This window comes from Alligator sinensis, unplaced genomic scaffold, assembly GCF_000455745.1.
Source record: "Alligator sinensis unplaced genomic scaffold, ASM45574v1 scaffold366_1, whole genome shotgun sequence".
Lineage (NCBI taxonomy): Eukaryota > Metazoa > Chordata > Crocodylia > Alligatoridae > Alligator > Alligator sinensis.
In genome coordinates this window covers 3,936,074-3,960,854 of record NW_005841851.1, presented here as the reverse complement: position 1 = coordinate 3,960,854, position 24,781 = coordinate 3,936,074, and the positions used below count along the sequence as shown (strand labels likewise).

The following is a 24,781-nucleotide window of genomic DNA, read 5'->3' as shown; positions in this document are numbered from 1 at the left end:
AAGAGAAGGCACAATACTCTGTGGTAAAGGGGAGACTGAGAGCACTATTCATACAAGCAGAGGGCAAGAGAGGTACTCAAGTAGCTCCATTTGTCTTGGCTGACAAGCTCAGCAGTTTTATGTACTTTCAGAGAAGCTCTGGGCTTTGCTTGGCTCTGTCTGGAAGTTTTAGAGCATTGTTGCGAATAGGGACCCATCACGATGATTGAGCATCTTGGCCTTCCCAGTACATCCTGGAGGCACTATATTGACAATGAGGCAAACTAGCTCCACAGTGCTCAGGAGAAAGGAAAAGCACCTGGTGCTCTTGGAAACTCAGGGGCTGCCTAATCTATTTGTCAGAAAGTTCAGTTTCTCCCCATGGAATGAACTGCAGAACGTCAGGACCCTCAGGCTCACCCCTGTCAGCCTGCAAAAACACACACACAAGCACCAGACCAGTCCTCAGAGCCATACCTCTCCTCTGTCTCCCAGCATGGAGTCCCGTGGCTTTGGGAGCTGTTGCCCACTGATAATTCTCAACACAAGCTGCTTCTTCAGCTGACCAGGTAGTGGGTCCTCAGAATTTGGATTAAAGACACCTGGGAGGGCAAGAATCCATACAACATTAAGGAGGACAGTGGAAGAGGCAAACCAGGCACCTGGTGACTTGGTCCTTGAAGCCTCCTCAGGGCTTATTTTGCTCTAAAAACAGAAATCCAGTTTCCAGCCAATCCCCTCATGCATCTCTACAGATACCACACCAAAATACTGTAATGGCAGCCATCAAACCCTTTGCAGTTTTGCTGTCACAATCAGACAGCACTACTAGTACAGCAAGGACCACGGTACTATTAACGCTTCCAAAGGTAACTCTAGATATCTTAGTTGCAAACACTGCATGTTGCCAAATTAACCACAAGGAAGCAATGTACTGAGCTGGTAGGACTGAGAGAGGGGGATGAAACTTGGATATGAACACCTGCAGTTTCCAGGTCCAGATTTGAATTTTATGGCCATCTCCCATCTCTCTAAATTGCTTTTTACACCACACATGAGGACTTGAGATGAAATTATTTGCAGTACAATGAAAGCCCCAAATACCTAAGATGCTAGAAGGCATTCCACTGCATCAGTCTGTATGTATACTAGGACACAAACAAGGTGAATCAACTGGCTATAAGCTGGAGTTAAAGTCACTGAGTCACTAGGCATTTTGAAGCCCAGATTAAACATGGCATAGTGGTGGACTGACTATAGTAAACAGTGGAAAGGGAAGAGATCTGCAAGGAGAAGAAAGGCATGATAATAAATTCAATTTACTCCAGGTCCAGAGGTTTGCAGCCATCAGAACAATGAAGCAATGTGTGAATTGTTTACACAAAACAACCTAAACCCTAAAATGGCATTTAAACCCTGAGCCCAAGGCTACATTATCTGTTACATCCAGGAGAGCAGATAAAGCAGGCGTGGGCAATTATTTTGGCTGGAGGGCCACGTAATGCATTTTGGTGTCCACTTCTCTCTCTGCCCCATCCCCATGCCATCCAGAACTGTAGCATGTCCCAATCCTCACCCCACCCAGAACCTGCTGACCGTGTCCGCAGCTTATGCCAGGACTTGCCAGATGTGGTGGAAGCTGCCCCTGGTGGTTGCTAACATCAGCCGTAGACGTGGCTGGCAGTTTCCAGGTGAGGATCAGGGCATCTGCTCATGCCCCAGCTGACTGTTTCATTAGTACTGGGTCGAAGCAGTGTCACCTGCCTACCTGGGACAGCACAAACAGCCTTGCCTATCCAGCACCATGCAGTGGCCAGAGACAAAGCCCTTGGGTACCCACAGGGCATCTGCCAAGGTCCACAGCTGATGCCACCTCACTAGCATTGAGTGGAAGCAGTGTTGCCTACCTACCCAGCACAGTAGAAACAGCCCCACCTGGAGGGCTAGAAACGGCCCAAAGCAGCTCAAGCTGGAGCCCTTGGCTGCCCACGAGCCAGATCCCATGAGTTTGTGGCCACCCACCTGTGGGCTGATACAACCAGTTGGCAAGCCAGATCCAGTATTTTGCCCACCTCTGAGAAAAAGGATTTAGGGTGAGAAAGTGATGAATAAATGAGAAACGTACAAAGCAAAAAGGGAGGGGTTTTTCTTGGCATGTAACTTTTCCGGGACAAACCTGCTTCACTGGAGCCCAAAATACATCCTTCCCTGCTTGATGCTTTCTCCAGAGACACTCCTCTTGCATGTGTTAAAAGGAGTTCAGTACACTAAAAGGTCTAGCCCTAAAGAGGACTGCACCTGCACAGCCCTCTGTGATCCCAAACAACAGTCCCCAAGCAACAGGCTCTGCTTAAAAGCTGACCTAAATAGTAAGGAGCCTCCTCTGCATAAGCCCTCATTTCCTCAATGCAGCAGCACCCACCATGGGCTCTTCCTTACCTTGACACATGCACTTTGGTTTGAGGACGTAGCCGCAATTCCCGTTGGCACTGAACTTGGCCCGGTTCAGCTGCAGCATTCTCCCCTCTGACTGGTAGTTTAGTGCAACTGTTGCAAAGAAGGAGGCACAAACACTAAGGCAGGTTGCTGCCAGCATCTCCCTTCACAGGACTCAATTTGAGCAAGCAAACCTACATATGTTTTAAGCCTTTTTTTCTGGTGGAAGGATCCAGGGATGTAGGAAGGATGATTATGCCCTCTTAGACCAAAGGCATGTCAGCTCTGAGGAGGGAGGCTTCCTGGAAGAGTGTCGTCAATTCAGCGCCTACTTGTAGGGCTGCTTACAGGGATCATATTAATTACCATTTACCAGGCCCCAGTGTATATGAGACACGTCTGGATCATCCTACTCCCTTAGCACCATAGAGCTATCTGACCAACCCCAAATGCTGGTACAACTGGATGACCAGGTTATGAAAAAATCCCTCTCTCTCTGCCTCTCACTTGGGCCTAACCAGGTGACCCCTCTCTTTCTCTCCTTGCTTTCTTTTTGGTTCAGGCTGGTCAACCAGGTGGCCTGGCTAGATAAATTCCTATGCGGAGGGGGGAGCACTTGCTTCCTGGAGGTGGGCATTTTGGAATACCACAAGCAACATGTCCCTGTGATTTTCTGTAAGCAGAACCCTGGAAACTGGCCAGGAGTTAAGAATTATGTTTAGGCCAGTCACGTCTTAAAAGGATTACTGTGTCCAATTACCTGTAAAAGACTCACATTGCTTATGTTTGCTCAAAGTGTATTCTGACTTCCTTGTTCTAACCCCCACCCCCCTCTCCCTCTGATCATTAAAGGTATTGGGTTACAGTGTGCCTTGCTGTGCTACTGTGGGCAGAGAGAAAGGAAGCCTTTTGCTCCCAGCTTGGCCAGCAAAGTTTGTCTTTTTATTTTCCCTCAGTTACCTGATGCTATCTTTGGATGCTTCAGGCTGAAAGAGGCACCCAGAAATATTACTGTGAGCAAAGCATCCCCAAGTTTTGCAGGGCCTGTGTGCCCCAAACTGCACAGAGCCCTACCAGAGACCAGTGCTTGGGTGGTGGCAGTGTTACCCCAGGCTTGCGGGTGTTCTCTAGGAAGTGGGACAGCCAGCTGTAGGCTGCGCCCAGGGGAGACTCCTAAAGCGTGGTTTTGGGCCTGGCACAGTGAAACAGGTGGCTCTGCATAGTAGCACCCCATACTGTTCACACCACACAGATAACCCAAGCGTGGTTTGGGAATGTGTTTCTGTCCTGCTTTTCTATCCAGACACAGTTTTGGTTCTTCAGCCATGCAGTAAATAACTCCCTATTTTAAAAAAATGCAACATGCTTTTTTTCTGCTTACCCAGCTGGCAGCCAGCATTCCAAAAGGGCTGGGGATTGTAGTTGCTAGAGTCTACCCGATAAGAAGATGGGTAGATGCGAGACAACTGGTGTTGGTTGAAGCGTAGATATTGTGCTGGCTTTTGTTGTAGTATCTGATGGGCCTTTGTCTCACTGAAAGATGAGACCTGCCAACTGGAAGCGACTACAAGGACAGAAAGAGACGGGAGGGAATGCCTTTCCTTTTAAAAATGCCTCTATCAACATAGTCTCAATTACTCATCATTCTCTAGTAAACACACCCTGAATAGATGTGTTTTGCTCTTTTTCATTGCAGCTATGTTCCATCCATGGAGGATGTGAGGCTGAGAAAAACAGCCAGGTATAATAAAAAACCTAATCCTTCATGCATTGCTTGAACCAAATTTTGGATGGTGAAGATGCTTAAGGAGAGGGTAAGACCTGCTCTCCCTACTATTTCATATTATCATGGGTGGCATTTACACTTCTGAATGCCACTCAAGGTTATGCACAGAGAAATTTCCCAAACAACATAATGCTGAAGTTTCAACAGGTTTAAAGCTGCATCTCAACTTTCAGAGTTTATGGAAAGCTTTGAAGATTTCCTTGCTGCTCTGAAAACAAGTTTTCATGTAGACAATACTCTCCAAACTGTTATAAATTCTGGCTGAGAGCAGCATGGAGGTCTGTTCAGTGTTTAATTGCTTCCTAGGACATAAACTGGCATAGGACAGTTTAAATCCCTACTGGCAGCAACTGCATGGATTATTACTACCTGTGGTTAATTTTATCCCCTTTAATTATGTTGTTGCACAAATTCTGATTCATTTTGCAGATTCAAAGTCAACTCAGATGCTCAGCCACTTTGAAATGCCCCAGACTGATTGCATGCAACTTTACTGTCAAATTCCCTTCAGGAAAAAAAGAACCAATTTGTAGTTAAGAAAAAGGCATAAGAATACAAGTCTTTCAAGCCAGTTTCTGAACTCCATATAGAGCAATTAATTTTCAGAAGACATTTAGTTCAACTTACGTTCAGTTTCAACATCATGGATCCCAACAGATTTTGTGTACTTCACCAAGTCAGAAAGAGCACGGGAAAGCTTCATTGTTTTCTTCTGACGGCTCATCCTGGATGGAAAAAACAAACCCACTTTACATGGGAGGGTAAAGAAATGTAGGGAATAAAGCAGAGTGCTGTAATGGATATAGAAATACCAAATGGAGACTTACTATAAAGACACAAGATTCTGCCTAAACTAGCTCTTGAATTAAGACAGGGAAATGGCCTCCTTTTCTTATATGATAAAGACAAAGACTTTAATTTCCCAGGGAGAAATTACACTTTCAGATCCGGTATGCTGAAGGACCCTGACCTTGTACAGAAGGTTTGATTTGGGACTTTAAGGGTGGAAACAGAGGGTGCAGACAGAAAAGCAGCTCTCTGATGCAACTCATAGCACTTTGCAGGAAGCGCTATGGGTTGCAACAATTCTCCAGACCTAACAGAAGTTTGCTGTTTGGTCTGGGAGTTGGGGAGTGCAGCTGCTTGCTATAAGCCTGCAGCCCAGTCTTTGTAGCAACACCACTCTCCCCACCCAGTGCAGATGCTGTTTTCAGAATGGGAGGGGGGAAAGGTAGCAGAGGGAGCTCATTCAGGGGGCTCCAAGCCACCCACCCCACTGTCCAGCACCAGCTGAAAAGATCCCAGACTAAACTCCCTCCATTCCCTTTCTCTGCTCTCATTCTGAAAACAGCAACAGGCTGGGAGCTCTCCAGACACAAGTTACAGAACGTGCTCCATTTTAGAGCATGTTCTTCTGAACCCTCATGCAATAAGGATTCAGATTTTTGTGGGATTGGGCCCTTTTAAAGCAGTCTGCAACCATGCACTTCTGTTTGGTCATGGCTATAGCCCACTTTCTGGGGGCAGATCAGGTGAAAATTGCCTGCGTCCAGATGTTACTTTTGTGCCACCATAAAAATGTTTATGAAGACATACAGTGAAAGCAAACAGACAGCTATACCTTCTGTCATGCCACAAATGCTGAAAATTGTGTCCCCGACAAAAGGTTGACAATAAATTGAGACACTTTATTGCAACCCATATCAGTTTGTTTATGGTGGGACAAAATGGGTACAGTGAAACTGCCTGTGATCTCCAGCCATCTAGAGCAGGGGCTCTGGAGACTTGAGAGGCCCAGTCCTGGACACCACAGGAATTCCTGGATAGGACTGGCCCCCTCAAGCCCGCGGACCACTTGCCTCACTTTTCTCACTTACCCAGATGCATCCCAGCAATCTCTGGGGACATGTCTGGGTAAAAAGAGAAAGTCAAGGCTTCACTACAACACATGATGCATATCTGTGCAGCAATGATAGGTGGGCTGAGGAAATCCCACTGCAGGGGATTTCCCTGGTGCACTATCTGCAAGGGGGGAGCAGGGAACCCCTATGGGAGTTCCTTCCTCCTGGCTTGCTGATGCATGCTGGGAAAATCCCCTGTAGAGGGATTCCCCCACATGCAGTCTCTGAAAGCAGGGAGTGGGGAAGTCCCCTCCTCTGTGCTTGCAGACACACATGCAAGTGAACCCCTCTGCAAGGGATTCCCCACATGCATCTGCAAGTGCAGAAGCAGGAATCCACTTAGGAGTTTCCCACTTCCTGCTTGCAGATACGCACATGAGGGAATCCTTCTGTAGGGAATTCCTTAGGTCCCTGACATGGGGAGAGGCGATGTTTGAAAGCAGGGGTACATTTGGGCATGTCATCTGGTGATGTCTATAGAAGTCCATGGAACATGATCAGCTGTTCCATGCCCTATTGTCTGTTTCTAGTCTAAATATTTTTCCACTTCCAAGTACATTTAAATCCCAAAGAATCACCATTAAGATAATTCCCTGATCCTTCTCCTTTGCTTGAGGTTCTCACCCCAATCAGCACATGTTCCAGTTTGCCTTCAACAGACTGGCTTGTACAGCTGAGACTTGGTCCCTAACTTCCTACATTTATGAACACACCACCGCAGAGCACTGACTTGTCCAGGATCCATGTTACCAACCTGCTGTAATGTACTGAGCCCCTTGCTAAGTTTCCTTGAGAGTCCAGGTCATCTTCTCCCTCTTCCAGACTGGATGCCCTTTTCAGTTTGCCTCCTTTTTTCTGTGTAAAAGAAAAACAAATCCATGATACAGAATAGGCAACACTATGCAAACATGGTTTACTTTCTACTGGACATCAAGTATAGATCAAAGAACAATAAAAGCAGAGAAAACTTTGGGGAGGGGAGAGAAGGAGAGGAGAGAAGGTGTCTTTGGACGTGGACAGAGATGACATTTGTGGTGCAATTGGCTCCTTAAAAATCACTCTAAAGCTGCGCCCAAAACAGAATCACTCAAAGCTGTGCAGAGCCCTTTGATCATGTGATGAATTAACCTTCATTGTATAAAGATTCAAATGAATCCACTCCTAAGCAGAGAGACTTCATTAATTTCTGTCTGCTCCTCAGATAGATTCAGATGCTGTCTCTGGATGGGAGGGGGAGAAGCCAGGGAAGGAAGGTCCCTTTTGTGGTTCTCAGCCCCACTGGAGTTCCCTCTTACCTTAGGGGGGCTCCAATATACCCACCCTCCCACTCCAGGGGGCTGAAAAAAATCCAGAAAACCTCCCTCCCATGCATTCTTCACTTGCTCACTGAGAGACAGCAACAAGGCTCCAAGGAGAGTGGGGTGGAGCCAGGGGAAGAGACAGAGGAAAGTAGAGGAAGACTCAGGCTCTCTCCCTGGATCAGCTTTGATCCTCCATCCTCCCGATCCAACAGTGAACATCTGTTGGGTTAGGGGGAAAGGGGTCAGGGAAAGGGGTCTGTTGGGTCAGGAGGAAGGTTAGAAACTCATGGCAATTTCTGTGAATTGTAATGAGTTAGACCCAGGAGCTACATTTCTGTCTGCATCCTTCATCAGAGCATGAATGCACATAGCTGGTACTAACTGTTTATGTGCCACAGGGCCATGCTAGCAGTGCACCTAAGTAAGTCACGAAATAACATGGGGCCCAGGTTTTCAAGAGACTAGTGATTTTTGGGGTTCCAAACTTGGCACTTTACAGGGTCCTGATTTAGAGAAAGGACCAAGCACCCATCTGCCTGGAAAGCAGGTCCCTTTAGAAGGTTTCAAGTTGGGCACCTGGAGTTCAGGATAGCTAAAAATCAGTAACCATATTGGAAAGCCTTGGCACAAGGACTGATCTGGTACAAATGTTACCTAGCTTTTAGTGCCACACAGAAAAACTGGTATCTGAGCAGCCAGAGAGTCTGCCACACACAATTCTGCTTGATTATTTCAAAAGCAATTCACTCTGAGAAACTGGCAAACAGCAGCTTTGTACAAGACTCTGCAATATGTCAGAATTGATCTGTGCACACATGGAGGAGGCAGCCTGGGGTCAGAGCCTTCTGATATGGGATTGTACATGTCTCAGTGAAAGGTGCTCCCCAACTGAAATCCCTGCAGCTGTTACTATTATTACTCTGTGCAGAGAGGGTATAATGAACGGGTTATCTCTTATTTTGTTTCTCTAAATCATTTTGCAGTAAGCTGCTATATAAGGAGGTGCAGTAACCGATAACATTCAGGTTGGATCTTGGATACCTTTGGCATTTGATGGTAAGTGAAGCAAGTTAGAAAGAAAGGCAGCCGGTCATCCTGCCTACCTGACCAGTGAAGAATGTGATGATGCCTGTCAGTGATGCAGTTACGTCTCTCTCTGAGGCAGAAAGAATCCTCCTACCTGGGAGCCTGATGATTCCTTCTGCTGCAGGGTGAGATGTAATCTGCTGAGCAACTCACCTTGCGCTTGGAAAAGCTGCCCATCAGTGAACGGCTGTGTCGTTTGCCGCTTGAGTCTTCCCCAGATTCTACATCATCCTCGAGTTTGTTCTAAGGGGACAGAGGAGAAATACTAAGGAGAGAGCAAATAGGATAGTGGGCTACACATGATCACACATGATACAGCCCAAAAAGCTTTGTGTAGCCCATCCCAGTGCAACAACAAGAACTGGTCAGGCTGATACCAATGCCCCCTATCATTGCAGTGCAAGACCCTGGAAACCACAAGCATGAGTATATTGATTGATGTTTTCTGCTGGTACATTGATCACCCAAAACCTCTGTCAGAGCTGACAGGTACCATGCAAGGTGCTATACACCTGTCTTCAGTAACGTTAGCATCTTGTTCATCACAGCTAAACCTGGGTGACTTTAAACATATTTCATGCATCAATATCTGAATGTTTTGTGCCTCAGGATTTGCAAGACAGGTGTGGAATGGGATTTACTTCTTAACTGAGCTGCTGACTAGCTAAGTTAACTGGAATGAGCTCAAGCCCCCTGCTCATTATTGGAGTGGTAGATGCATGATTGAAAATGCATAGTATTGCTACGATATCTCATGGTAAAAGATACAACTTGCTTCTTCCAACTGTTGAGGGGATTTTTCATTAAGGACACTGGGCAAAGACAAGACTGCATAGACTCACCGAGTTCTGTCTGGGACTTAGTAATTATGGAAGGGACAACTGACTGCATTACAAAACACTGCCCAATCTGCTGGGTTTAAAAGAATGCACAAAAGCAGGCACTAGAGAGCTTCAGAAGTACAGTTCTGTTTCTAAACCTAACCTAGAATGACTTTCAAAATGCTTGCTAAGTAACTTGTCTACAATATTTCTAATTTGTATAGAACAACCTTTCTAAGCTTTTCTTGTAGCTAATTATAATCTCTAAAATGACAGTGCTTCAAGTTCATGCACTTCAGTCTGTGGGTTGAGAACATTTTTATAAATAACCATTATTATAACATTAAAATATAAATGTGAATGCACAGAATATAGACCTTTTTTTTTTAAAAAAAAAAGAAGAACTAATTTTTAAATGCACTTTGTTCTATAATGGAAAACAAATCCTTTGTGTTGAAAAGCCATCACCTGCGTACATTTTATGCTCCAATTCCTCCATGTTTGAGACAGAAAAAAAATGTTGCATCTCTGACAATGCTCTTCACCTGGCATCATCATTAACTGAGTGCATTCGGCTATAGAAGCTGAAGTCATTAATAAACAATTTTTACAAAAAGCTAACAAAATCCAACAAACTAGGCTGCTAAACACCTCTCCCTCCAAAGTCCCAATTTACATTTTCAAAGACTGCCACACTCCATTATTCATTTGCAATGATGGATTATCCCTCTGTATAGGGTATGAATTATAAAAAGAGTTAGTATAAAAGTCTCATTATGAACAAACTAGAAAGATTTCTAAATGGACATCAATGAGAGAGATGTTTTTCTTCATAAATAGCTTTTACATAAACAATGTAAGAGACTAACAAAAACCCATGACAAAATAGTATGACGGAGGGAAACGTGCTCTTCTTTGTATTCTTCGCCAGAATCAGATCTTGGGGTATTGTAAAAAGTAACATGAATTAAATAGAGTTTAGCTAGATTTGTCCCAGTCTGCAACCACATTCATCCTGTGTCTTGGTGTGAGGAAAAGGAAATGAAGTAGTAGGGAGAAGCTTTGTTACATAGTGTAAAAAGGGTATCTTCAGCCAGTGAAAATAGGAGATATTAATAGCTTTGGGCCAAGGTACAGAACATAGGGTTTTATATGTTACAGCATTTTACAGGTCAGAGTTTTGGTGAGATTCCCTTATTTGATGTACCTGTTGGGAACACAAGCCACAGCCTTTCTTCACTTCATACCATGCTGCTCTTGATGCATATACAGCAAAGGGAACCCCCCGAACAACAGAGGCAACCATGACAATGGGAGAAAAAAGTAGAGGACTAAAGTAAGCAGAAGATGGTGATAGGCAGGAACTACTCTACAGTGTCCTTGGAGGTAGGCATTATTAGCTGGGTTAGTTGCAACTTTATTTCATAAGCAAAATACCTAGAGTCATTAGACATTAAACTCACTAATGTGGCCACACAAACTTCTTGCTCATCCACCACACCATCAACAAAGCAGCCTTCAATGTCACTGACTAATCTAAAGACAAGGAAATGGCCTCCCAAGTGTACAGAAGAAGTCAAACCTGTTCAATGCCTGATGGAAAACCCCTATTGAATTTAGTGGGAATGAAGACAATAGGCTTCCAAAAAGTCAAACTACAACAATAAAACTGAAACACCATTAAATGTAAAGGTTATCTTGCACAGGGAAAATTCTGTAGGAGACTTCCAAAGCCCTGGTTTTCTATTCAGCCCTACACAAGAGTTCCTTAAGGGAAGCTCACAGTATCCTCAAACTTAAAAGCAGCACACAGTAGAGTTTTGTAGTCTACAAGAGCTTTGCAGTGTACCTCTAGAGGGCAATGGTCCCCCACACAGAAAGCACAGCTACTTCATGAGTGGTCACTGAGCAGAGCTATTTGGAAATTACCAATGAGTGTGCATGTGTGCAGGCTGTGTGTGTGTGTGTGTGTGTGTGTGTGTGTGTGTGTGTGTGCATGCGCGCGCGCGCATGTCAAAGCCCAGTCCATCAAAACCACAAAGTTTGCCAGAAATATCCCAGGGTCAACAAAAGGTTTGGTTTAGGAAAAGTTTCTCAGGAGCAGGAGAAGATTCCTGGTGAGAGTAAGAGGGAGGCTTGCTTTCCTAGAACAGGCAGCACCTGGCGCCCAGCGCTGTCACTGGGGAGAGGGCTCACTAGTTAGGAGTCCCAACTGTGCCTCAGTCAGTGTAGGGACTCAAAAGTGGGTCTTCCACACCCCACAGGAAAGCCCTGAGTGCCAGGAGACTCATTGCCCTGGGGTGATTCCCTCTCTCTCTTTTTAATATGAAAAACTTCAAAGAAGTTTGGACGTTACCCCGATACTTCACAGGACAGAGCTCACAGAGTTTCACAGGAAGAGAAAATCCACTCCCTGCCTAGTTCTAGTACTCGTAGTGTTTCAGGAGTGGGGGAGCAGAACTTTTATATTTTTAAAATGAGAAAGAAAAGATTATCAATTAATGGCACAACTTCTCAGATCTGAGCCAACGCAAGGTATCACATCTCTTCTATGTACAAACATTGCACATACATCAGCACTGGAAAATTTGGAGCTTAAACTACTTAAACAGTTTTCTTTCTTAAATTTTAACGTGCTTTTTTTTTTTTAAAGAAGCTATTTGTAGGTATAAAATATTCAAGATGTAGCAAATCTCTTTAATAACTTACAGGAGCATGTAATAAAGCAACATTATTTATAAATAGTTAATTCCTGACAATCTGTCAGAACAGGTGTAGCTGCTGTTAAAATAAATGCTCGTGCCGAGCTGAACACACAGTGAGAAGCTGTTTAATCATGTTACACAACTGTGTGCAGCTGACAAAGCAATACTGATCAGACCCATTCACGAAGAAAGAAGGTCAAGCCTTGGATCCAGAGTGACTATCAGTGTTGAAGAAATGAGCTAAATGTGCATTACTTATAGACCCCATTGCATGATAAGGGCCTCTCATGAATAGGAATGAAACATGTTAAATGATAGGCACTGAAGCCACTTACCATAAGGTCAGCATAATCAAGCCATCAAAGTCAGCAAGGTACAAGCAGCTTGCTTTTCATGTCCTTCAAGGTTTCTAGACCAAAATGGTAATGTTTCTTCTATTAAATTAAACAAGCCATTTCACAGGCCAGGGCCCACTGATGGAAATGTGGGAGGAAATCATTAATTTCCTTCTCTACCTTTATGAATTGGACTTAGGGCCTGAAATTCCTTCCTCCAAGACATGAACTCCAGAATTCAGGTCAAATCCACTGCTGAGTGAAGGCAGAGCAACTGGGATTAAACAGGCTCCCAGAGCAAGAAAGGAGAAAGGCCCAGCACTGCAGCTCTGAAGTGGCCTCGCTTACTTCCCAGCATTGCCACAGAGTCACTGCAGGACCTTGGAAACTCATGCAATGCTTCTCTCCCTTGTTTTTCCTTTATGCACATGGGGCAATAATTCTCCCTGACTCCAACTAGTCTAGATAGATTGCAAAACATCGGGGGCAGGAACAGGAATGTCCACAGACCCAAGAAGAGGCCTGGTATCAGCACTGTCACCTAGTCACCGTGACAGCTCACTCTTTGGCTCCAGTGGTGCTAACAAATCAGGTTGAAGCAGTCAGTTCAATACCAGCTTCCACCCGATGTTCTGTTGCTGTAAACTGGCAGGAGGACAGAATACCCACTTCTTCCTGCCAGCCCATTACTTCCGTCACCGCTGTACTCCGTGGGGTTGTGGGGAAACGGACCAGCCTGCTTGGCAGCGGATTCCAAGAAAAAGGCAAACAAAATGTTAGGGATTATTAAGAAAGGAACTGTAAATAAAATAGAAAGTATCTTTATGCCACTTTCTAATTCCATGGTGCATGCACACCTTGAATACTCTGCCCAGTTCTGGTCCCCACACCTCAAAAAGGATATTGAAGACCTAGAGAAGGTACAGAGAAGGGCAACAAGGATGATCAGTGGTACAGTGGGGCTTTTATATGAGGAGAGACTAAAGAGGCTATGCCTACTCAGTTTATAAGTGGGACACTTGAAGGGGGACATGATAAGCATTTACAAAATGCTAAATGGTGAAGAGAAAGTAAAAGGGATTTACTGTTTATTCTCTCTCACAACAGGGGTCACAAAATGAAACTAGTAGGTAGTAAGTTTAAAGCTAACAAAAGGACGTTATTTTTCATGCAGAGTGTAATTAGACTGTGGAGCTTATTGTCACCAGATGTGGAAGCTGACAGTTTGGCCAGATTCAAAAAGGGATTGGACATATTCTTGGAGGAAAGGGGCATCAGTAGCTACTGAGCATGGGAGTTAGGGATTCAGCCTCTGAATCAGAACTTCCTAGACCTTAAATGCTGGAGGCTGCAAGTGAGAGAGGAACAGTGGAAAGAACTACGGCCATACCTAGTTCACCTTCCCTTTCAGTATCTACTTTCTGTCACCATGACACAGGACACTGGGCAAGATGGACCTGTGGTCTGACCCAGTAAACATCTTATTCTTATATTTGGATCATCTGAAATCTGGAAACATTGCACATACATCAGCACTGGAAAATTTGGAGCTTAAACTACTTAAACAGTTTTCTTTCTTAAATTTTAACGTGCTTTTTTTTTTTTAAAGAAGCTATTTGTAGGTATAAAATATTCAAGATGTAGCAAATCTCTTTAATAACTTACAGGAGCATGTAATAAAGCAACATTATTTATAAATAGTTAATTCCTGACAATCTGTCAGAACAGGTGTAGCTGCTGTTAAAATAAATGCTCGTGCCGAGCTGAACACACAGTGAGAAGCTGTTTAATCATGTTACACAACTGTGTGCAGCTGACAAAGCAATACTGATCAGACCCATTCACGAAGAAAGAAGGTCAAGCCTTGGATCCAGAGTGACTATCAGTGTTGAAGAAATGAGCTAAATGTGCATTACTTATAGACCCCATTGCATGATAAGGGCCTCTCATGAATAGGAATGAAACATGTTAAATGATAGGCACTGAAGCCACTTACCATAAGGTCAGCATAATCAAGCCATCAAAGTCAGCAAGGTACAAGCAGCTTGCTTTTCATGTCCTTCAAGGTTTCTAGACCAAAATGGTAATGTTTCTTCTATTAAATTAAACAAGCCATTTCACAGGCCAGGGCCCACTGATGGAAATGTGGGAGGAAATCATTAATTTCCTTCTCTACCTTTATGAATTGGACTTAGGGCCTGAAATTCCTTCCTCCAAGACATGAACTCCAGAATTCAGGTCAAATCCACTGCTGAGTGAAGGCAGAGCAACTGGGATTAAACAGGCTCCCAGAGCAAGAAAGGAGAAAGGCCCAGCACTGCAGCTCTGAAGTGGCCTCGCTTACTTCCCAGCATTGCCACAGAGTCACTGCAGGACCTTGGAAACTCATGCAATGCTTCTCTCCCTTGTTTTTCCTTTATGCACATGGGGCAATAATTCTCCCTGACTCCAACTAGTCTAGATAGATTGCAAAACATCGGGGGCAGGAACAGGAATGTCCACAGACCCAAGAAGAGGCCTGGTATCAGCACTGTCACCTAGTCACCGTGACAGCTCACTCTTTGGCTCCAGTGGTGCTAACAAATCAGGTTGAAGCAGTCAGTTCAATACCAGCTTCCACCCGATGTTCTGTTGCTGTAAACTGGCAGGAGGACAGAATACCCACTTCTTCCTGCCAGCCCATTACTTCCGTCACCGCTGTACTCCGTGGGGTTGTGGGGAAACGGACCAGCCTGCTTGGCAGCGGATTCCAAGAAAAAGGCAAACAAAATGTTAGGGATTATTAAGAAAGGAACTGTAAATAAAATAGAAAGTATCTTTATGCCACTTTCTAATTCCATGGTGCATGCACACCTTGAATACTCTGCCCAGTTCTGGTCCCCACACCTCAAAAAGGATATTGAAGACCTAGAGAAGGTACAGAGAAGGGCAACAAGGATGATCAGTGGTACAGTGGGGCTTTTATATGAGGAGAGACTAAAGAGGCTATGCCTACTCAGTTTATAAGTGGGACACTTGAAGGGGGACATGATAAGCATTTACAAAATGCTAAATGGTGAAGAGAAAGTAAAAGGGATTTACTGTTTATTCTCTCTCACAACAGGGGTCACAAAATGAAACTAGTAGGTAGTAAGTTTAAAGCTAACAAAAGGACGTTATTTTTCATGCAGAGTGTAATTAGACTGTGGAGCTTATTGTCACCAGATGTGGAAGCTGACAGTTTGGCCAGATTCAAAAAGGGATTGGACATATTCTTGGAGGAAAGGGGCATCAGTAGCTACTGAGCATGGGAGTTAGGGATTCAGCCTCTGAATCAGAACTTCCTAGACCTTAAATGCTGGAGGCTGCAAGTGAGAGAGGAACAGTGGAAAGAACTACGGCCATACCTAGTTCACCTTCCCTTTCAGTATCTACTTTCTGTCACCATGACACAGGACACTGGGCAAGATGGACCTGTGGTCTGACCCAGTAAACATCTTATTCTTATATTTGGATCATCTGAAATCTGGCTTCATGCCATTCTGGAAGGAAAAAAAAAAACCCCAGCGTAAAAGAAATTCTCTGCTAAAGGCCGACGGTTTGCTCTGAAGCAGTTTGCTTGATGAGCTGGCTCAGGGCCATGAACCTGAAAGCTTGGGTTACCAAAGAGCTGCAGCTCCTAGGTCAGCCAGGCTTCTGGCTGCCTGTCAACCACTTGGTGAGCTGAAGGAGAGTTGTGAACCTGGGCATTTGGACTCCCCAGAAGCCCACAGGGCAGGAAGTCAGGCAGGTTTCCAGTGAAACCCGGCACACTCGCATCACAGCTACAAATACCAAACCTCTTGTGTATCACTTCAATCCCAGTGCCTCAGGAGTCTGAGAACAAATAGCAATCGCTTAAGCATTCAAGCACTTAGGAAGCCTCAGCACAGATTTGCACAAATGGGATCATATATTACATATGACCCACAAAGAAGTTCCCAACCAATTCTTCTGCTCACGTGTGCATTGTGTCCCTCATGACTCAGCCTAGGAAACCTTCAGACAAGTAGCTTTTAAGAAGAGCTATTAAGCAAGTAAGAGGAAAGTCTCTTATTGGCAGTCACAATTTGGCAGCTAGCTGCAAGCAATGTAAGGGACTGAACCACATACCACATCCCCCCCAACCAAGTGCCCTTCAGAACCGGGTGGACACATCTGCGCATATGCGTGCTTGTGTGTTTTGCTGGGGGTGAATGATGGGAATCAGGCATTTCAGGGTTCAATGCCCAGTCCCATGGCCAGCCACATTTCTCCCTTCTGTTACTCCAGGGCAGATAACTGTACTGGGAATAAACAAGCAGGTATAACATATCTCCAATGTCCAGCCCAATGAAAATTAAAGAGGACTAAACATTCCCTCCCACGGGGACACAACTGTCACTCCATATCCAAACAGCTTCATTTTGCTGCCAAGATGCAGGAAGATGTAGTTTGCTCTGATTGGATTGGAAGCTGCAGCAGCGGCACATCACAGCACTGCCTCCTGCAAAGCTACATACCCAAAATATTTACAGTGCAAGTTTCCTCCTGCTGGAATGCAGCTCTTAGCTTAAGGGCTATTGTTATTTTGCATTATGTAATGTATGATCCCATTTGTGCAAATCCACGCTGAGCCTGCCTAAGTGCTTGAATGCTGAAATGATTGCTGTTCAGTCTCTACAAGCTGAGCCCTTGTACACTGTTCCTAGCATTTCACTTAATTCTGAGTCTCAGTTATTTTCTGGAACAAAGCCACTGAGAGCTGCTGCCCCTCACGGCAGTCTATTCCCTCTGTCCCCTCTACACATGCACAGGACTGAAGTGATGCACAAAACAATGAATTTGTTTGGGCATTGTGCCTGCCTCAAATGCAGCTTTCCTTCACTGAGCCAGGGAACAACCTGCTGGGAAGACAGAAGGCACAGACTCTGCATCTTCAGAGCAATTCCTGCTACGCCTCTGCAGAAAAGGGTCACAGTTCTGCTTAGTAATGGGAATGCTCATGTCACTCTTCATTAAGGACTGCATTCCTCACACACAGGGCACCACTTCACTGTCTACAGGAAGATTAAAATATCAGCAAAGTTTCAAGGCATTTCCTATGGATGGCTACCAACCTCAACAATCCCCTGGACCAAAACTGCCCCAGTATTCAAGATGAACCAGACAGGTGGGTCTAGTCTCCCCTTGGAAGTGCATGTTCTACTTGTGCCAGCACAAGGAGATACTTCAACTTTGTAGTGGTCTAAAAGAGAGTTTCATTTTTGTTGGCTGTTTATACAATGCCAAGTTTGTTCTGAACTAATTTTCTATGATCCTATGAACTATTGTGCAGTGCTGCTGTATGCTTACTGAATCCCACCCCAGATGTAGCTGCATTTCAATGGGGAGAAAGAGAGCTACAGATGCATGTGACTTGCTTTTACAGCTTCTTTCTGAACTAAGCTCCTGCCTGATTTCCATGGGAGCTTGGCACACTACAAAACACCCCCCACACTTGCAGATCTACACAGAACTATTTCAGAGATGCTTATGTGCACTGTACACACACCACTAAAGTCATACAAACGCAGGTTTACTTGGATGAGAGCTGCCACTTTATTAGTGAGTTAGGGTACCAATGGGTCTGGGCTGCTGCTCAACCAGCATTTAGTTGTGGATGTGGTGACAATGGCCAGGGCAGGTTGATGGTTAGAACAATATAAATAATAGGGCTGGCAAATGATTAAAAAATGTGATCGCGATTAGTTGCGCAATGAAAAAATTAGTCTAAATTAATTGTGATATTAATCGCAAAGCTAAAAATTCAAAATTACGCTCAGAAAAACTGAAAATTATGCAAAATTATGCAGGTATGGTTAGGAGCTGCACGAGGTGGCTCCACAGAAATCTCACCCCCCCTCGCTGGCAGCTGCCTCCACAGGGGCACAGGGTGTGGGGCCACCATTGCCAACGCTTCCCAGGGGCCCAGACCAGGGATGCACAGGGACCCACAGGCCCAGAGCCTGCTTTTGCTGGAGCTCTCAGGTGATCCTGACCCGCCTGAAGCCTGATCCGTGGGGCCTGAGGATGCCAGGTAGCCCTGCCACGGCTCAGCGCCACCTTCCTGAAACCCCTGGTGCTGCCAGCCTGACTGCTGAGGGCCCTGGATGGGGGTTGTGGGTGTGCCCAATCTCCTGCCCCTTCCTGCTGCACCCGCCTGGAGCCTGCGCCTGGGCTGCCCTACAGGTTCTCTGCACTGCCACTGCTGCCCCGCTGGGCAGTCCAGAGGCGGCGGTGACAGCAGCAGGGCAGGGCAGCCTGGATGCAGGCTCCAAAAACACGTGCACAATTAACATGTTAAAAAAATTAACATGTTAATTGGCTCTTGCGTTAATTGCGCACATTAACAGCGACTAATTGACAGCCCTAATAAATAAATATTCATCTTGCAACTTCTAAAATTATTTGCATTACCATAGTAACAAGGGCTCCAGCTAAGCTTTAAGCCAGCATTGTGCTAAAAGTTGTAAAGCACATAGTAAAAAAAAATCTCAGCTTCAAATAGGTTGCAATGTAAACAGAAAGAAAAAGGTGGGAGAAGGGAAGTCTTGTTTTCCCTTTGCACGTGGCCAAACTGAGGCACAGAGATCCCTACCAACTCACTTAAACCACTTTGAAAATCCTGCCTCTGTGACTTTGCAGACATTACACAGGAGTTTGTAGAAGAGGCAGAAACTAACCCCAGATCAATACCTTAGCTGTAAGGGCAGTGCTAACATTGATTAGAGAAGAATTGTTCAGATCAGGACTAATAAACTGGAAGCCCAGTGACTCACACACCCAGAGTTTGCCAATACCAACACCTCGCTTCCCCCGCTTCAACAGCATCAAAGCCAGCTCTAACCAATCTGCAGCACTGCATAGTGCATGATATGAAAACAATCTTGTGTCCTTTTTTGAATAAACCTCCAGCCCTTGAGCAAAGCCACATCCATGAAAACCTCTAGCATCAGTCCCTAAATCAGACACATGCCCTCCCATCTACTTACCATAAGCACAAGTGCCCTGTGTGACACACTGACATTTACTGCAATGGATCTTTTCTCTCCCTCTCTCCAGCTGCTGCGGGCAGGCTATGAGTGCATGCCCAAGGCTCCTTGCTCTTTTATGAGACACTTGGCCATATATTCTTTACATCTTTTTCCATGGAAGCAATTGATGGGCATCTTGACCTGCAGGCTGGCATTTCCAGATACCAGCTCTGCCTTCCTCTCTCTTTCATTCCTGTCCCCTTTCAGAAATGGCTTTGAGCTGTTTGCCAGACATCACTTTCCAATGTGGGTGGGTTTTGTTTGGTTTTGTAGGAAATTTACTCCCTAGGACCACCCCTCACCACCACTTCTGCCCCAAGGGACTACCTTTTCCACTGCTTTCCCTGTGCAGCGACAGTTGCTAAAGGGCCTGCAGAAAAGTGATATTAATGGTTTCTTACAGGAAAATCAAAGACTCGCATGCTTCACTGCTCTGCAAGCATCTGATGGAACATGCTAAACAGGGATGCTGGGACTGGACCGACAATAAATATTTATCATGATTAAGGGAAAAGCCAATAAATGCCATTAGAGCTCCAAGCTAAATTAGCTCCATGCTGCAAAGCTGAGTCTTCACTATCATTCAGGATTAACTGCGATTATGCACTGACTCCACCAACCCATGAAGCTTTCCAAATAATAAACCATGTACATAACAACTAAATTAAACTGAATTCCCCTCAGCTAGCTGGGAGGGCCACTTCCATCCCTGGATGGAAAGGTCCCATTCCTAATGCAACACAATCCATGTCCCCTTTGAAAGCCAGACAGCCCCCTTGGTGCAAGGACATGAATATTTTACAGATGAGCCTCTCAGAACTCCAGTGATGGTGCACTTTGTTCACCTTTGTACTGTGTGAAGCACCAGGAGCTCAGACAAACTGGACAGGGTGACTGACTGCAAGCTCAGCGATTGTCCTGACTGCTTGCTCTTTAAGGTGCAAATAAGTGAAGGTTTCTCTGAAGCAGCTGTCCAGGCCCTGGGCTGGGTTAGGTGCACATGGGACTGGCACTGGAACAAGATTCAGTGGTTGAATGAGCTTTAGTTAAAGCACCCCCCTGCCATTTTGAAACACGGGACACTGAATACATGAGATGCTGTGAGCATTTTAATTACAGCAGCTCCCAAAAGCTGCTCTATTTAAAACATCCCCCCAAGCCCCAGAGCACATGCATAGGTTCCTTTTAGTTTCAAGAGGATGAGGAAAAGGGGACCACTCAGCAAAGCAACAGAAAAAGCCCATGAAAAGGACCCAGGTTACTTTGGTAATTCAATGGTAGCATTAGCCATTCAAAACTTTTACCCTGCTGTAGACAAGCCAAGAAATTTATGGGCACCTGGAAGGATATTCAATATGGAAACAATCCAGGCACACTTTGTTGACTCTCGCTTTCTACCCTGGCTATTTTCATGGGGCTAATCACAGCTGGTGAGGAATAGATGTTCACAACTTTTTTCCAAACACCTCTGCAATGAATCAGCCTAAAGCCACCTCTGCTTATCTTACTCATGGTTAAATATTCAGTTATTTCCATGGAGTTTAATTGCATGATTCAGGATATCATGGTTTGGCTTAGAATAATAAATAACAACATCAGAGCAAAATACACAGAAGTCTGTCAAAAAAGTAGAGTCCTTTGGATTTCCCAACTCCTGTTACTGTATCTCCTATTGAATCTCACAACATTTGGTGTTCCAATTAAAGACCTAGCTGCTGGTGGATTACACAAGAAGCTTGGCTTTCATTAAAAAAACAGTTTCTAGCTCTTGATTTGAGACAGAAATTTGAAAACATGACTCCTAAGGGTTCAAAACCTAGGAACAAAATGAAACAAAGAAACTATATATTTAGTTCACATCCTGGATTTGGGGCCTGAAGCTTGCTTTTCAAATGCTTGGGGTTGGTAGTATTCTGTATTTGTAAATTATACCAAGAGCTTCAAGATCAGCCTCTGAATGATTTAAAGGGGCAGAACTGACTTTATGTGCTACTGACATGCTTTCTGGAAAGGTGGGGGTTCAAATATTTCAAAATGCATGTAAGATGTCCTCCTCACTAAAGTCAAACTGGACCTAGAGTTTTCTGTGGATTACAAATGAGAGCAGACTTCAGCTCCTGGTACTTAAAACTCCTCTGAGAAACTGGCTTTGTGTACCTGGAGACTGGTTCAGCCTATTGTTAACTATTGTACTGCTGAAGTTCAGCATTATACAATTAACTTGAAGTATAATTTGTTTCATTGACAAAAATACTTTCTCATGCATACAGCAGCCACTGTAGTACATGCCTAGAGCCTAGAGAGTTTAAAGGGTATTGACTGACTTGGGGTCAAGAGAGGGGATTTTGTTGGACTTACCATAGCCTTGTCTCCTACCGAATGTGCCATGGAACTGTATTTCTGCAAAAGGAATAGTCACATGAGAAGACAGGGCCAGCATGCACCCAGCATTTCTAACAAGCAAACAAAATTATCCCTTGCCACAGTAATCCATGTGCTTTTATTTATTCTTTTAAAGATTGACATGTCTGGGAGTCGATTTCAAAGCATAAAGACCATCCATATAAAGTAACACTGCTTATTACAAAAACCCATCTTGGGGACAAACAGCTATTGATGTTAAAATGAAAGACCTGGGCATAGAGGAAAAACTGAAAGAGTGAAACACTTAAGTATAGACACAATACAGTGACATACGACTCTCATCTCTAACTCAAAAGACTGCTCCTGGCCTAGCCTCCTGAGGAAGGTGAGTGCATTTTATTTTTAGGCATGCAGCTGAAATTCTGGAAGTCAGGTTGCATATTCAGCTCCCTAACAGACGTGTCCTGACTCAACAAAGAGGCTGGGCCATGAAAACCATGGGAGCTACAGGGACTCAGTGCCTCAATAAAACAAACGTGTTCCATGCACTTACAAGCCCAAGTTTAGGCTCCCTGCTTTGAAAGCCAGGCCTTTATCATCATCGTTAACACACTGTACATCAAGTAGCAAGACCAACATTTAAAAAATCAGATCCATTACGTGTAGAGTTGATACAAGATTATCACCTTCTTGATGTCTGACTTGTGGCTGAGCTTTCCAGATGAGGGCAGAGTGGTGACTGTAAAATTGTTTGGATCTTCACAGTCACGGATTTTGGATTCCTTTATCAGCGAGTCAAGTTTCTTCTTTGCTATATTTTCTACTCGCTTCCGATTGGTGGAAGCCTACAAACAAAACAGTTCAGTTAAAGGAAGGCAAAGGTGCATGAAGCCCTAATTATTCCAGCTAGGGTTAATGCAAATTAAAATGTTACATTAGAAAAAGAAAGAGGGACATGAAGCAAAAGAAAAACAGAAACAAAAACAACACCACGACCCCACACTGCACTGAGGCTATTAATGACTACTGGTCATGCCAAATAGCCCAGCAACCTCTTCACTTGTACATTGTGAAGCACAGTATCATTCTCAGTTGTCACCTGCAATGATAAGTGTGCCCAATGCCAGACTTCACAGTAGATACGCAAGCACGTGAAGTCCTACATTTAGGTGTTAATTCTAAAGCAGAACTAGATTACCTGAAGTCAAAGTGAAATTACTTGAACAAATTGACAGAAAAAAAAATCCGCTTGAAAGGAACCCAAACTGATCAACAACAAAAGCTACTCAAGTGGCACATGCTTTGTTACCAAATCATTGACGTGCTGCCTGGAAATAGCTAATATTGAGATGGCTCCCCCTGCACGTTTGACTAACACTTGCTACATTTCGCAGTGTTCATTTATGAAAATAGGCTGATATATTCCAGCCTAGTGGATGGACCAAGCCATTTCCAAGGCACTTCAATTTGTTGTGACTGTGTGTGGAAAGGCTGACTACAACAGAGTGTATCTTTTGTACATCAAGTCTGATGAAATTGCCAAGGACAGCACCGATTTGCTATGTGGAAGCTTGATTCTGCAACCACAGCGGATGCAGAATCCAACTGAATGGAATGAGGGAGCAGCTGGAGAGTCGGGACTTAAACATTACAAAGGTAGTAATAAATTGCATCTTTCTATCCTGTTCTTCCATGAAGGCTACAGCATATTTAGGGGAAAGAGAAATAAAAGGAATGAAGACAGAAAATCAGGGCTCTTGTTCCTATCGGTGCAGTTCAACGTGGGTGATTCACAAGTTTGGATCTTTAAAAATGGCAGAGGAAAAAGCAGACAGTGTTTTCTTAATGAGCCTTAGAATGGCCTGATTAATTCCCTCGGGAAACAAGCTGTTGTTTACTGTGCTCTCTGAAGGCTCCTCTAAAGTGAGCGGCGTCTAGCAAATCTGGAATCCCAGACATCAGTGAAAGCCAGACCGAGACAAATCGCCAGGTAACAAAGGGAGAGAGGCAGCACCTATGCAGGATTTCCTGAAAGAAATGCATCCAGCCATAAACTGTAGCAGGGAAAGCAGCAGCACTTTAAAAGGAAAGATGATTCTCCTTCTAACATCCATCTCTCCACCCATCTGATCTGCAAGCAGAACATAAATTTCATCTTCTGTCACTGAAGAGCTTGCTTGTGATCTGTTTGGAAGAAGACCTGAGTCAAAGTTCATTTGCAAGCCTCAAAAACCCTCCTTTACCCAAGTATTGGGGTGTTTATCTGAACCTTTTCCAATCAGATCAATGAGACTGGAAATCCTGCAAGAACAGGCCCATCATTTTCCCAGGTTTCCTGTTTCCAGCTGGGCTGTGAGAACAGTCCCCTTGTTGCCCTCTGATTCCTGGAGCACTGTGCAAACCCAGGGAATGCAGACAAAGGTGTGCAGAAAATGCGAGAACAGCAAGTCTGAAGAAGTTTGCCTGTCACAACAAAAGGTACAGGTCACGTTTCCGGTTGTAGTTTGCAGATGGGGAATGTCCCATTGGGTCTCAATTTATCCAGTTTCCCCATCTCTAGCTGCTCCACATATCCAGTTATAACACAGGTGGGTCACACTTCAAACATGCATATGTGGGACTTGTAGTAGCATTTGCAGTACCCTCACAAAAGGTATGCCCCCTGCTCGAAATGGTCATTCCTTGGTAACATGACTGACCCCACATAGTTAAAACCCAGTGGGCTCAACACTACCACCACCTGGGTGTACAGTACCTTCCACTTTGAACAGAAGCAATGTCAGGCAGAGAGAAAGCAAGATAAAAAACCATAAGAGTAAAGTGTCAACACATCACAGAGCTCAACATGAAGTAAAAATGTCTAAAAACACTATGATAAAAACATAACCAAACATGTTCTCCTCTTTAAGACAGACTTTGAGATTCTCCATTGCTAGACTAGTTTAGCTCTAAAAAGATGTTTCTTTTCTAGTCCTAAAACAAAAGGTTGTATCC

General features: G+C 44.4%; 1 protein-coding gene across 6 annotated transcripts in view; it reads right to left on the bottom strand.

The window, feature by feature from the left end:
* PLCH2 (phospholipase C eta 2) overlaps positions 1-24,781 on the bottom strand; it is a 357,736-nt gene that overhangs the window by 23,800 nt on the left and 309,155 nt on the right. For all 6 annotated transcript variants that reach the window (XM_025211808.1, XM_025211818.1, XM_025211829.1 and 3 more), the window contains 8 exons: positions 22,474-22,632; positions 21,782-21,823; positions 8,643-8,732; positions 6,857-6,957; positions 4,829-4,926; positions 3,797-3,979; positions 2,419-2,526; positions 457-581 (listed from right to left, as the gene is read on the bottom strand). In XM_025211808.1, the coding sequence (XP_025067593.1) occupies positions 457-581; positions 2,419-2,526; positions 3,797-3,979; positions 4,829-4,926; positions 6,857-6,957; positions 8,643-8,732; positions 21,782-21,823; positions 22,474-22,632 (906 nt within the window). The remainder of the gene's footprint in view (positions 1-456; positions 582-2,418; positions 2,527-3,796; positions 3,980-4,828; positions 4,927-6,856; positions 6,958-8,642; positions 8,733-21,781; positions 21,824-22,473; positions 22,633-24,781) is intronic.